At 46.5% G+C, this 13,763-nt stretch overlaps 4 protein-coding genes, 1 non-coding gene and 1 pseudogene across 6 annotated transcripts; 5 read left to right on the plus strand and 1 right to left on the minus strand.

Annotated features, from left to right (window-relative positions):
- The first annotated feature begins 1,455 nt into the window (after positions 1-1,455).
- On the plus strand, positions 1,456-5,037 carry LOC9644072 (annotated as a pseudogene).
- A 141-nt stretch (positions 5,038-5,178) lies between these two features.
- Positions 5,179-6,174, minus strand: LOC9644073. The gene is made up of 3 exons (XM_002984425.2): positions 5,882-6,174; positions 5,644-5,833; positions 5,179-5,574 (listed from the first exon to the last, which is right to left on the minus strand). The coding sequence occupies exons 1-3, from the start codon at positions 6,116-6,118 to the stop codon at positions 5,261-5,263; spliced, it is 741 nt and encodes a 246-aa protein (XP_002984471.1). The 5' UTR covers positions 6,119-6,174; the 3' UTR covers positions 5,179-5,260.
- Positions 6,175-6,278: 104 nt separating this feature from the next.
- Positions 6,279-8,386, plus strand: LOC9644395 (glutamyl-tRNA(Gln) amidotransferase subunit B, chloroplastic/mitochondrial). Its single transcript, XM_024689416.1, has 8 exons — positions 6,279-6,885; positions 6,960-7,169; positions 7,238-7,378; positions 7,438-7,641; positions 7,701-7,898; positions 7,959-8,027; positions 8,090-8,206; positions 8,260-8,386. The coding sequence occupies exons 1-8, from the start codon at positions 6,280-6,282 to the stop codon at positions 8,335-8,337; spliced, it is 1,623 nt and encodes a 540-aa protein (XP_024545184.1). The 5' UTR covers position 6,279; the 3' UTR covers positions 8,338-8,386.
- Positions 8,346-10,270, plus strand: LOC9644074 (calcium sensing receptor, chloroplastic). Its single transcript, XM_002984314.2, has 6 exons — positions 8,346-8,695; positions 8,919-9,164; positions 9,229-9,433; positions 9,498-9,639; positions 9,709-9,840; positions 9,908-10,270. Exons 1-6 carry the CDS (start codon positions 8,444-8,446, stop codon positions 10,185-10,187), a joined length of 1,257 nt encoding a protein of 418 aa, XP_002984360.1. The 5' UTR covers positions 8,346-8,443; the 3' UTR covers positions 10,188-10,270.
- TRNAT-AGU lies at positions 8,748-8,821 on the plus strand. The gene has a single exon. It is a non-coding gene; the product is annotated as a tRNA-Thr (tRNA).
- A 123-nt stretch (positions 10,271-10,393) lies between the features above and the next one.
- On the plus strand, positions 10,394-13,003 carry LOC9644075 (MLO-like protein 13). Of its 2 annotated transcripts, none has more exons than XM_024689417.1 (16): positions 10,394-10,596; positions 10,657-10,714; positions 10,777-10,908; positions 10,964-11,058; positions 11,119-11,235; positions 11,296-11,347; positions 11,417-11,511; positions 11,573-11,650; positions 11,707-11,792; positions 11,855-11,904; positions 11,958-11,998; positions 12,076-12,261; positions 12,309-12,344; positions 12,416-12,483; positions 12,543-12,603; positions 12,650-13,003. In XM_024689417.1, exons 1-16 carry the CDS (start codon positions 10,462-10,464, stop codon positions 12,947-12,949), a joined length of 1,590 nt encoding a protein of 529 aa, XP_024545185.1. In that variant the 5' UTR covers positions 10,394-10,461; the 3' UTR covers positions 12,950-13,003. The 2 variants fall into 2 exon arrangements, with proteins under 2 accessions (XP_024545185.1, XP_024545186.1); XM_024689418.1 differs by having other exon boundaries at positions 12,451-12,483; positions 12,650-12,749.
- Positions 13,004-13,763: the final 760 nt, after the last annotated feature.

Below are 13,763 nucleotides of genomic sequence, written 5' to 3' on the forward strand. Positions count from 1 at the left end.
GGAGTGCTTATCAAAATATATGTCTAAGAATTTTTGTAAGTATTTTTTATGTGATATGTAAGATTAATAAATTAATTTTTTAAATGACAAAATAAAACATAAAAATCTTTTTCTGAGCTTTTTAGTGTTCTCCAGTACATTAGTTTAAAATAATAATTAATTTTTAAAGTTATTTTAAAAGTTTAATATTAATATCACATAAAAATAATGACTATTATAACTACTTTGGATAGCCACATCAAAATTGTGTGCAGACAATTATATACTGAAAAACACACCATTATAATTTCATGACCATTTTATAGTTTTTTTTAAAACATACATTATATGATTTTTTTAATTCATAGATATATTATTTTGTATTTGTAATTCAAATAGCTATCCACTATATATATTTATATAGAGTTTTGGGTGATTAATTATTCCAATTAAATTTCAACTATTAAATCCACACATTAAATACTCATTATCTTTTATATGTAGAATATTTTATCCTTAATTTATATCTATAATAAATTAATGAATATCATCAATTTAAAAAACTATTTTACAAATATATATATTTGTATCAGCAAAAACTAGCCCCATACTATTTTAGTTATCTTCATACATAACTAAGTATTCATCATTACCTAGTTAATACAAAAACTAATCTACCAGCTTTTTAAAAAAATTATTATTCTAATTATCTTGTCTTTATTTTTTAGTTCTACACCTAAATGATCTAACTAATAGCTTATACGCGCATAGACTGAAGAGGTATGACTTCATCCCTGACCCCGCCGCAGCCATCATGACTGCATGGTGTCGGTCCGCCATTGCTCCCACGTTCCCCATCCGATTGGCCCACACCCTGCAGAGCTGGCCGCTCCATATGCTCGTAAGCATTGACACAAACCAAATGGCAGTTACAAATAGAATAAAAAAATAAAACACAAGAAAAGGACATGTTATGTGACTTCAATCAGTAAGTCACAGGGTGCCCAATGGGTGATTTAAGAAATCGACATTGTTTTTTATTTTATCAATGGATATTAGTTCCAAAATCCAATATAGCTATGGCAAGAGCTATGCTTTTGTAAAGATTTTTATTTGTACCAAATTGCCAGTGTGCCTCTGTGCGAGAACTTATGAGTGAATCAAGAACTTGCACACTTTCCAGCTCGATGGATAGCTCACTATCTGCAACTCGAGATGGAAAGATTTATATAGTGCTATTAAACGCAAGATTAAATTGCTAGTGGCTACAAGTGAATCAAGAACTTGTCCATTTTCCAGCTCGATGGACATGCCGCACCATGATTTTGGAGCAGCCGCTGGGAAGTCCTTCCATTTCATTCTCAACCTCCACAAGCAAAGTCATCTTCTGAGTTTCCAGAGGGAATGGAGTATGTCCCCCCCCGGGGAAAAGTTGAAAGAATCTTGTGATATTTGGGCTCTGGGGAAAGATTGCATATGAGGAGTTTCAAACACCTCAGGTTCTCAGCGAGTTATGAAGATTTGCCCCTTGTTCTCTTCGACTGGTCGAGGGTTCCGGTGTTAGCCAAGGATTTGATGCTGGGGATGCTAAATCTGGACAAGAAAAAACGATTGACGGCAGCCCAGATCTTGGAACATCCGTGGATCACTCAAAAATACAATAGGCCAGCCCCAGAAACAAAGGTGGAAGTCGAAGCAAAACAGGATGTGAGAACTGAATTGATAATGATCATGCCAATGTACTGACTGCGAGATTGCCCACAAGCAATTGGAGATACACTAAACATTTTTAGTTGATGCTAAGATACCTATCCGGCACCGAAATATTCCTATAGTGCCGTCATTTCACCTTTAGGTTTCCTTTTAAAACCAAAACTAGCGGTGCCGGGAATATTCACTTTCATTTTTTTCACCCTAAACACGGGAGTTTGCAAGATTTCCTGCCCTGGCGGACTCCGATCCAGGCGGCGCTTCAAGGCGACGATCGTCCAGAAGGTGGAGATGAACCGGGTCACGATCATCCTCGCCGAGACTGGCTCAGGTTTGCCTCTTCTTTGCTCGGATTACCCCTCTTTCGGAGCTTAGCAAGGGAATGTGGGTCTAGGAAAGAGCTCGCGAGTCCCGCAAATGCTGCTCGAGGAAGGGTTCTCGCCCATTCTGTGCACGCAGCCGAGAAGGCTTGGCGTGGTCGCCGTGTCCAAAATGGTGGCCGAAGACTTGGACAAGAAGTGGGATTTCACATTGGTCAGATGAATCGGACAAGTTCCAGGTAAATGCTCGAGCTTTTCGAAAGTTCTAGTCTTTCCTTGATGTTTAGTTCTTGGGAACTTTTTCCTCGAGTTCTTGGAGTTCTGTGGTTCTTTCTTTTGATCTTAGATGTTCTTTTCTCCATTCCTAAGTCACGGCATTTTTCCAGCTCCGGTGTTCTTCTAGAGGAGATCAAATCCAAAGGCGTGGCTGCTCTTTCTCACTACAAGGTGGTCATACTGGATGAAATCCACGAGAGGTCTGTGGAGTCAGATATGGTTCTTTGTTGCGTCAAGATCTTGCTCTTTCGGAACAAGAACACACGGTGGGCTTCTTTTTGTCTCTTTTTTTTTCTGGATTCTCTTGCTAATGTGATTGCTGCTGCCATAGTCTGGTACTCATGTCTGCCACCGCTGACTTTAAACGCTACGAAAACTATTTTGCCGAGCTTGGCGAAACAGTTGAGAAGGTGGCTGTCTCGAACTTGGCCTCGAAGATCCAGCAACATCTGTTCCAGTGCAGCGTGAAGTATCTCGACCAGGTTCTGTATATTTTATTTCATTCGCGTTTATTTTTATCTTTCTGTTAACCATCCTCTGTCAGGTCGTGCAACAACTTGGAAACAAGGAAGAGCACTTGTCTGTAATGAACTCGTTGGAGCAAAACCCCTCTCCCTTTAAGAACGGGACTGATATTGGGATGGAGATACAGCACCTGATTTTCGATCTTATCGCTCACATCCACAAAGATGAGCCTGATCGCAAGAAGGGAATTCTGGTCTTCCTGCCAACTTATCGTGCCTTGGAAGAGCAGTGGTCTCCCCTCACGCAACGGGCACTGGATGTGGAGATATTTGTGCTCCACAGTAGCATTGACATCGACCAATCTTTGGAAGCAATGGAGGCGTACCATTCAGTGAGGAAGGTCTTTTCTTTCCTCAATTCTCCGTCTTGTTTTTTCTGAATCCTTCTTTTCTTTCAGGTGGTTCTTGCGACTGATGTCGCCGAGTAATACCGGGAGCATCGTTCGTCATCGACTCATGCCGCTGCCTAGAAGTGTTTTGGAACTCGAAAATGAAGAGAGACGCTCCCCGGATTGTCTGGGAGTCGAACTCACAGGTGAGAAGTTGTCTTTGTCCTCCAGCCAGAACCGTATCTTTCTCCTTTCAACTGTAGGCCGAACAACGTAAGGGGCGCACAGGGCGTACCTGCGATGGTACTGTCTTTCGCATGGTGCCGCGAACAATGTACACGACATTCAACAAGTTTGAGGTTCCCGCAATGCAGCTCTAGTCTCTACGAAAGCAAGTACTGTCACTGTTTTGCGCTCAACCACGACCTTTGAATGATACTTTGGGTACGTCTCTTCGTTTTCTAATCGGAAATTTTGTGTTTTGTTTTTCCAGCATTCTTCGATAAATGCCTGAATCCACCGCATCCAGACACTGTTTATGATGCTTTGGAGTCACTTGAAGCACTGAACGCTCTACAGCGCGATGCTAGAGGGAAGAAGTTGCCGACTCCATACGGACAAATACTTGCGTCTCTTCCACTATCTTTGGAGGCTTCTATGCTTGTCATGGAGGGCTGCGAACGAGAACAGTCAGGCACCCGATTCTAGACACTACGCCGAGTCCGATTATCCTGCCTCTCGGAGCTAGCGGTACAGCACACTATTCTTTTCAGTACTTCAAGGAATCACAAAATGGTGTAAAGGCAATCTCGTCAAGCTGCTCTTCTTGGCAACCTCTGCGCGTTTGAATTCTGGCAGTGCGTCTTGAAGGTACGACTTCGTTTGTTTCTTTTCCTTGTCTTTCTCACACAGCGGTGGCAAAAGCTATCCCACGAATTTTTATCCTCAACTATCGTCACCATTCATGGAGAGGAGTCGGAGAAGGAATTCTGCAAACAGCATCACCTTTCTTTGTTTTCACTCAACGCTGTCGCTGAGCTCTGTAAGTCTTTCAAGTTTTAGAACCAAACTTGATGTTTGCTTTGTTTTTGAGGCAGCTAGTTGCGTGCTAGAAGTTATGCATCGGTGGAGAAAGCTTTTAACAGGACCTCCATCTTATTATACGGCTTTCTCCTTCCAGCACCTCTGCTTTCGCAGCCAAGACGACGAGTCGTGCCTGGGACTTCCGTATGTTTCAAACGGGAGCTTCCACAACGAGAATAAGCAGTCAGATTTGCTGAAGATCATTGTGGAGGTAACTTGTTTGAACTCGTGCTTCGGTTTTCCAACACTTACGATCCACTGTTTCAGACTCAAGCAAGATACTTAGAACCGCAGAGTAATTACGAGTCGATCCATTTTCCTAAAGAAGAGGACGGGAAAGTGCAGTGCGTGTACTTCCGTAGAGGCTTTTGCGCTAAAGGAAACGGCTGTGAGTTCTCACACTCCGTCTCTTCCACGCCAGCAGTATGCAAGTTTTTCTTGTCCGGGGATGTAAGTGTCAGCTTTTTAACTCGCATTATTCTCAAGCGATTGTATGGCAGGGATGTCGCTATGGTGCTCATTGTCGATATAAGCACGACTCGGATGTTCCACGCTGGGACAATCGTCTTGAGCTTGACGAAGACGTAGCTCAGTTTCCTGGTGCTGTGTTCTTCCACTCGAAACTCGGAGGGCACCATGCTAGTTTTTGGAAGGGAGGCACTGTCTTATATCCATCAGCTGCAAGATCTTGCTACTGCATCTTGCAACGACGACTCTCAGCTAGAAGCAGAGATGTATGATCGATTGTCTCTCCACCGTGATCCTGGACTTGGTTCTGGGATGCCGAGGAATTCGCGGAGATTTCCAACCTTTTCTCCCAATGCGTTGATCAGGGCTCTTTGGATATTGCAGTGTTCTTCCTTCCAGCCGAGTGACGCCAAGGATCGCCACGCCAAGATCGTTGGTGGATCCCAGCGAGGTAGGATGCAGATACCTTCTTCCTGCTACTTCCTAGGATTTGGAATCGGCCTCGCGCGAGGCGTGAGCTGCATTGGGATTTCGATCAAAATTTTTACAAACATCGTTCAAGCAGAAGTTTCTAGAGTTCCATCTCCATTTCCACGCGTTCTTCCTCGGCCTCAGCGCCGCCAGGGCGTTCCTCGACATCGACCTCGGCCTCAGCGCCGGCAGGGCGTTCCTCGACCTCGGCCTCGGCAGCGGCAGCAAAGGCATCAGCAGCAGCACGATCACCACGGGTCACAAATGGCCCAAGAAGGGCAGGAGGACGATTCACAAGTCCCTCAGCAGCGGAGACCAAGAAGATATCTCGCGTGCCACTGTAGCTTAGTGGATTCTTGAATTGGTCGCAAGTGTACGTTGCCTTGTAGTCGAGCAGTCCAAGCTCCGGGATATCTGTGAAACAAATGACGATCCAAAGCATTAGACAAAGAGAAAAAACAAAAAGAAGGAAGATTGACTCACCCATGTAGTAGGTCACGATCCGCTGCCCCCAAAGTCCGCGCTGGATTCCCATGGGCCCGTTGGGCTCGACACCCACACCGACAAAGCAGCTATATCGGCGGTTCACGTCTGCAACCAGGCGTAGCCAGCGGCGATCCACTTCCACGAGCTCTGGATCCAGCTCTTCGAGCATGGACAAGAGCTGCATAATCTAGAAAACAAACAAAGAAAGAGATAAGAAAAGAAATCAAAGAACAACCTCTGGCGCCATGGGGCTTGGAGCCCTAGTAAGAATGCTCGCGAGACGCTGCGCGATCTCCGTTCTTGCGCGATCTGGGGGAGATTCATCCAAAGGAGCGATCTCAGAAAAGAGAGACTCTTTCACCCCGTACATTCCTACCAGGACCTCTCTCACACTCCTGAAATCACTGCAGCACAGAAGCTCCGGAGATCCAAGAACACGCTCCACAACACTCTCATCGCTCAGAACTTCCATCGCTCTCCTCGTCGCTCTCCTCTCTCGAAACTTCTCTTCTCTCTCTAAAAATGCCCTAACCCTGGCGGCGATAGGGCGTAAAATATCCGAGCGCACCACGTGGCAGGTTTAAGAATATCCGAGGGGTTCCCTCAAATTTTTGCGTGCCCTAAAACAGGGGCATGGCGATGGCGATGGCGATGGCCGTGGGGAGCTGCGAATCCATCGTTCTTCTCTATTCCCAGCCAAGAATCCCGAGGTCAGCTCTCCAAATCCGATGCTCATCGTCCCTTGCGAGCAAACAGGCAAGCAGCAGTAGCAAAATCCCCTCGGCATTGCAAGATTTCGAGGCTGTGATCGGTGTGGAGACGCACGTCCAGCTCGGCACGGCCACCAAGGCCTTCTGTGGATGCCTCTCGCAGTATGGCGCGCAGCCGAATTCCAATGTGTGCCCGGTGTGTATGGGGCTGCCAGGAGCTCTCCCGGTTCTCAACGAGAGGGTCGTGGATTTCGCCGTCAAGCTCGGCCTGGCACTCAACTGCGATCTCTCGCTGCGGTCGAAATTCGATCGGAAGCAGTACTTCTACGCGGATCTTCCCAAAGGATATCAGATCTCCCAGTTTGATATCCCGATCGCCAGGCATGGAAGCATCGAAGTGGATTTGCCAGTGGAATACGGTGGTGGGCATCGAAAGTTTGGAATCACTAGAGTTCATATAGAGGAGGACGCTGGAAAGCTTGTTCATGCTGGTGGTGGTGGAAGACTATCCGGCTCGCCATACTCGCTGGTAACGTTTTTCTTCTCTTCTTGTTGTTTTTCTTTGCTCGTGTTTGTGAGAAGAGATCTCTTATGTGTTTGTAGGTGGATTTAAACAGGGCTGGAGTTCCTTTGCTGGAGATTGTCTCGGAGCCGGACATGAGAACCGGCATTGAAGCTGCCGAGTACGCGGCGGAGGTGGCAAGAGTGGTAAAGTGTCTCGGCATTGGGAGTGGAAGCATGGCCGAGGGATCGCTTCGCTGCGATGTGAATGTTTCTGTGAGACCCAGAGGCCAGGCAGCCTTTGGCACCAAGGTTTGATATCGCCTCGTTGTTTGGTTTTTGAGTGGAAGTTTTGATGGCTAGTTGTAGTTTCTTGACAGGTGGAAATCAAGAACATGAACTCGTGTGCCGCGATGCATCGGGCTATAGACTTCGAGATTTTGCGGCAAGTTGCTCTTCACAAGGAGGGTCTGGAGTCGAAGATCGTGCAAGAGACTAGACTGTGGGAGGAAGGAAGTCAGGTACATTGGCACTTCTGGTCTTTGACGATCGAGCTAATTGAGATTTTCGTGTGTGATAGAGAACTGTCACTATGCGTGCGAAGGAGGGTCTTGCAGATTACCGCTACTTTCCAGAGCCAGATCTTCTCGAGCTTGTATTGAAGCAGGAGCAAGTTGACTCAATCAACGAAGCTCTGCCAGAGCTTCCGAATGAAACTCGTCGGCGATACGAGGCCTTGGGCCTGAGCATGCAGGATGTTCTTGTGCTGGCTGACGACAAGAGTGTAAGTTCTGTCGTTTCTCTCGTCTACGGCGAAGTGATCGTTGCTTTTTCTTCTCGCAGGTGTCGGAATACTTTGATAGTACGTTGGAGCAAGGTGCTGACATGAAAATGGCTGCTAACTGGATAATGGGAGACATCACTGCCTATCTCAAGACGGAGAAGCTTTCGATTTCCGACGTAAAAATCTCTCCAAGCGTACTGGCGGAGCTCGTTAGTCTCATCAAGGACGGAACGATCAGTGGGAAAATCGGCAAAGAGGTATGTAGTACGTGAGCCACTTCCATTCACTAATAGGATTTTTTTGTGCTCGCTCTCCAGATTCTTCCCGAGTTGATAAGAAACGGTGGCACTGCGAAAGAAGTGATTGAAGCCAAGGGTCTCACCCAGGTGACAAGCTTTCCTGCGCATTTCCTCGTAAAAAGCTTGAGCTTCTTCTATAATTCTCACAGATTTCCGACGAAGCGGAGATAGCTTCCCTGGTTGACAAGGTGCTACTGGAGAATCCAAAGCAATTAGAAGCTTTCAAGAAAGGAAAAACTAAACTCCAAGGATTCTTCGAAGGCCAGGTAAGATTTTTCCAAGATAAAATTCGTTCTTCCTTTGATGTTCGCTGGATCAGGTGATGAGATCCACAAATGGAAGGGTCAATCCAATTTTGATGAAGAAGGTCGTCGCGCAGAAGCTAGGACTGTCCTGAAAGAAGAAAGAAAAATTAAATCTAATGTGGATAAGGAAGCTTTCGTTTGTAAGGGCGTTTTCTTCACAGACGATGGGGCAATTTGTGGCTTCCAGCGCTCGCGGCCATGGCGACCCAGCAGCTGGGATCCCAGGCGCTCCTCCTCGACAGGCGACGCGCGTACGACCGCGATCCAGCGCGCTACATTCGCGCGCAGCGGCTGTGCGCCCGGGCCGGATTGGAGAAGCGATCGTCCAAGAAATCGGCGGCATTGGCGACGGGAGCCAAGATCGCGGCCGCGCCTCTGGTAATCTACACTGCCGCGCAGGGATCAGCGTACGCCGTGACTCCGGAGGATGTGGCTGGGACGTTTAACAAGGTAATCGATCGATTTCTTTGCGAAGATTTTGGATTTCTCTTCCCTCGTTCTTGCTCCAGTAGCTCAGCTGGTTAGAGCACCCGTTTAGTAAGCGGGAGGTCTTGAGTTCGACTCTCAACTAGAGCAAAAGAAAGTAGAGCAAAGAAAGAAACTCTCCTTCGCTCGAACTTAACTCTTTTTTCTCTTCTCCTTTGCTCGAACTTACTCTCTTTTTTCTCTCCAGGTACAAGAGTTTGCGAGCACTGTGACTTCCACTGCTGGATCCACGTACACTGTAGTGTCTGGAGCCCTAAAGCAAGCTTATCAGTTCGTCAAGCCTCTTGTGGACGTAGCGTTTCCAATCGTCCAGAAAACTTCTGATATAGCGATCAAGGCTGCCGCACCGGTGGCTTCCAGCGTTGCGTCCGAGGTCATCAAAGCGCTCGACAGCGTTGGTGTGAATACAAAGCCGGTGCTGGAGGCTGGACAGGTTAGCAATGCCATTAAGTTTTCATCGTGGAGTTACATTTTCTGTTTCTTCTTTTTTCGATCAGACTGCGGTCACGGTTGCTGGACAAGCAGCCCAGCAAACAGGCTCGCTGATCGAAGGAGCTACACCTGTTGTGTCGACAACTTTGAGCTCGCTCCTAGCGTCTGATCCTGTGATCCTTGCTGGTGAGCTAGGAGCGGCTGTGTTGCTTTTTTTGCTTGCTCCGGGAATCCTCTCGAGTCTCGGAATAGCCGCTAGAGGTTACAAAGGTATACATAGCCTCGACTCTGGACTAGCTGGCTGATTTTTCTTACTTGCATGGAAATGCCACAGGTGACCTGACGGCTCCACAGGCGCTTGATTACATTTCGAACAGCAACTATTTCCTCATTGACGTTCGATCGGAGAAAGAGAAGTCCAAGTCTGGAACACCAAGCCTGCCGAACAGGGCTAAGAGGAACTTCACAGCAATACCGTGAGCGTCAAAAGCTTTTCAGATCGATCTGGGTCTCTCTAAGAACTTGTCTTTTGTTTTTCACTCCAGGATCGAGGAGCTCCCTAGCAATATCCGATCGCAACTTCGCAATCCACGCACAGTGGAGGCCGAGCTAGCGGCCATCAAGATCTCGGCGCTCAAGAGAGTTAACAAAGGGACAAACCTGGTCATCCTAGACTCGTAAGAACGAACACTCCTTCCATCTTTTCATGATAGCTTCATTCATATCTCGCGCATTGTTTGGCAGCACTGGCAACATCTCCAAAGTCGTCGCGAAATCGCTGTCCGGCCTGGGCTTCAAGAGCACTTGGACCGTCCTCGACGGATTCGATGGCAGCCGAGGCTGGCTCCAAAACCGGCTGGGAACCGAGTCCTACTTCTCGTCGCTCACGCAAGTTCTCTCGCCATCGCGGATCATCCCGCCAGCAACCTCCAAGCTCTTCAAGTCCGCGTCGGGCTCGTCTCGATCCACAACCGTGGTGGACGTGGCTCCCAGAAACAGCAGGCTCCTCCCCAGTGGCGAGTAAAACGAAAGAGTTTGCGTGATGTCCAGTATAAAGGGTGTTATTATATGATCGTCAAATATTTCTTAGAGCTATGGTTCTTTATACTACAAGTAATAAGAGTTAGCTTAGCGTACGTATTGTACTTCACAGACTTTTAGCTTTGGAGTGTCACATGATCTTGGTGAGAACTCCCGCAAGGATCTCATGGAATGTGGCATGGCAAGGAGCTTACAAACAATAAAGAGGATGGGGTCAAGAGATAGAATTTAATCCACGAGCGCTCGGGCGAGAAGAAATGGAGCACGGAGGTGGTGGTTTTTTGGAGCATAGTTCTCTGGAGCAAACTCCAACTTGGGCTGTCGCTGGAGTGTGCACAGTCTTCGTGCTCCTCTCGCTGCTGCTCGAGAGGGGAATTCACCAGTGTGGAAAGGTTTGTAGCTGGTGATTTCTTTTCACTGGATTGATTGATCAGGTTGTGTGATTCATGTAGAGATTGAAGAAGAAGAACCAAAAGCCTCTAAGTCAAGCTCTCGAGAAGATGAAAGAAGGTATGGTGTTTTCTTTCTTCTAAAGCCGAGTGAGTTTATATTTGAACACTTCGTGTGCTTAGAGCTGATGCTTATGGGATTTATATCTCTTCTCTTGAGTGTCTTCCAACCTTTGGTTTCCGAGCTATGCATTCCTAGAAGCCTTCTTAAACATATGCTGCCATGTAAATTGGAAGAGAGTTCCATGCTCAAAGGTAACATAACTATGGTTTTTGTGGTTTCCTTTTCGATTCCAAGAGGGTTTAGCAGAGAACCCTTCTCATACAAATGGGAGTTTTCACGATCGAAGGGCGCTACTTGGCTGGTTTAGTCGAGAAGGAGCTGACAAGAAATGCATCGCCAGGGTAAAGCTTTTGACTCTGTAGCTCTTGTATATCCTTTTCTTGTTTTCGTTCGTTCTATAGGGCGAAGTTCCAATGATCTCGGTCGAGGGCTTGCATCAGCTACACATTTTTATCTTCGTGATGGCGATCGTTCATCTTTGCTACAGCTGCTTGACCATGTTTCTGGGCAGGATAATGGTAACAACGTTGTAAGTATTGGTTCTCTTTCGCTATCGAGAGTTTGTTTTCTTGAAACAGGTCTACTGGTGGAGGCGCTGGGAAGATGAAGTTCGTGTGGTAAACAAAGGAGGTATGTTTGTGGATTCTTTTGCTTTCATTTTTTTTCGAGAACTTACAAGAGGTCTGGTCTCTCTATAAGCAATGAAGGCGACTTATAGCAAGCTACGGCAAAAAACCTTTGTCCAGACGCACGCTAGGCAGCCTTGGAGCAGATTAAATGCATTCAACTGGATCGTAAGTCCCGCAAACGCTCAAGTGAAGCTCTAAACATAAACTTACAAAACTTTGTCACCAGGCATCTTTCTTGAGGCATTTACTGTGCAAGCCCGTGACGAGAGCCGATTACATGACACTCCGAAGAGGATTCGTGCGCGTAAGTGTCTCATATAAAGTCGTCCATCGATGTTGATTGATTTGATTTGATCGCAGAACTATAACTTGAGGAGGGAGTTTGATTTCCACGGATACATCACGCGAGTACTGGAGGACGATTTTAAAGTCGTGGTGGGGATCAGGCAAGTGTTTTTTATGTTCTTCCATAGAGTATCAGCTCACTCGACTTATAAAATCTTTGCAGCGCCTACCTTTGGGCATTCGTGATCATGTTTCTTCTCATGAATGTGCATGGTAACTATCAAGGTTTTAACTCTAAGATCATAGTTTTCCTTGTTCTTTGGCAGGATGGCATACGTACTTTTGGATGGCCTTTCTACCACTAGTGGTAAAGTTTTCAGTTTTTTTCTTTTTTCCTTGTGTCTGTGTGTTCTTACCATGGTCTTGTGTGAATTCCTATATAAGCTCATACTCGTGATTGGCACGAAGCTCCAGTACATAATCACCGAGCTCGCCTGCGAGATAGCGGAGGTGGAGGACAAAGCTGGACGAGAGAGTGAAGAAGTCCCGGCGATCAAACCCCGGGACGATTTGTTCTGGTTCAAACGCCCGCGCTTTCTTCTCCACCTCATTCACTTCACTCTCTTCCAGGTAATGAGTGTCCAGATCGATCAATCGAGCTAAAGTTTTCCTTGTAGAATGCGTTTGAGCTCGCGTTTTTCTTCTGGGTTTGGGTAAGCATGACTTTCCGATTGTTTTGTGAAAAGAAAAAGTGTGGACAAAGAAAGAGTGAGCAGCTTTGCAGGCTACGTTCGGGTTTGATACTTGTTTCATGGACAGCATAGCATTCATCGTGGTTCGTCTCTTTGTCGGGTAAGAAATCTCGTTTTTTCACCCTTCGTAGTAAAATCCTAGAATCTTTCTCCATGCAGAGCAGCCGTGCAGTTCCTGTGCAGCTACAGCACTCTCCCACTCTACGTTCTCGTCACTCAGGTAAAGATCCAACGTTTATCTCACTCGAGAGTAGTTCCTCGCACAGATGGGATCGCACTATAGCAAGGCCATCTTCACGAAACGCATCAACAAGGGCGTGAGGCACTGGCACCACGGAGCAAGATCAAACGTTCGGCAGGCGAGGATCAAGCAGGAGGAGCGCTGCTGCGAGGAGGAGCTCAAAGACGATAACTTGCTGGACGAGATCATCAGCCCGGGCCAAGAAGAAGTGAGTGAGACGGTGGTGGTGGCATCGCCGGTGCATAGAATCCTGGAGATCGAGATGCCTGGAGCTGACGATCAAGACTTCGCAGTAGTGCAAGTGGTGGAAGAAACAAAAGTATAAGAATAAAGGGCCCCCACCTTTAAGAAACCTTTAAAATATCGCCGTTTCCGGGGATCGAACCCGGGTCATCCGCGTGACAGGCGGGGATACTGCCACTATACTACAACGACATTACATTATTAACTAAACATAACAAACATAAGAGAATATACTAGCATAATGTAAGAATAATCATTGTTACGGTTTATATATGACACTACTGGAGCGCTTGTGGGATGCGAAAGATCACGGCATATCTTGACAATTCAATATAAAAATAAATATATGTGTATAATTTTCTTTACTAGCTACCAGAGTATTTAAAATTTACTAGTCGCCATGACAAGTTTATGATTAAAAAAAACATTGCAATTGACAAGAACATCTTAAAATTTAGTATTTGACCAGAAAAAAGGCCAAAAACCAGTATATTTACTGGTCAAAGTCACTCTCTCTAGATTTCCCCCCACATCCAGATCCAAAATTCAAATTCCAGCTTCAAGCACCCTTGCTCTATTCTCAAAAGCCAAGGCTTTGCTTATTGAGCTGCTTGCCATCTTTGAGCCTACACTCCTTTTAGCTCTGCACCAGCAGTAGATAGGATGGTCTGATGCCCTTGGTGGGTCCTCATGACTTGAAATAACTATTACCGCATCTTCTGGAGATGCCAGGAGATGCTTTGATCAAACACCCCCACGGTGTTTGATCATAGCATTTCCTCGCATTTTGCAAATCCCCTGTTTGGCATGATATTCCACGAGAAGGCGTTCTTGTAACGTATGCTGACAGCTCTAAAGTTGCCAAGCTTGAGATGCCGGAATCTCATACCGCCTGG

The sequence above is a fragment of the Selaginella moellendorffii genome, unplaced genomic scaffold, assembly GCF_000143415.4.
Source record: "Selaginella moellendorffii unplaced genomic scaffold, v1.0 SELMOscaffold_62, whole genome shotgun sequence".
Taxonomy (NCBI): domain Eukaryota; kingdom Viridiplantae; phylum Streptophyta; class Lycopodiopsida; order Selaginellales; family Selaginellaceae; genus Selaginella; species Selaginella moellendorffii.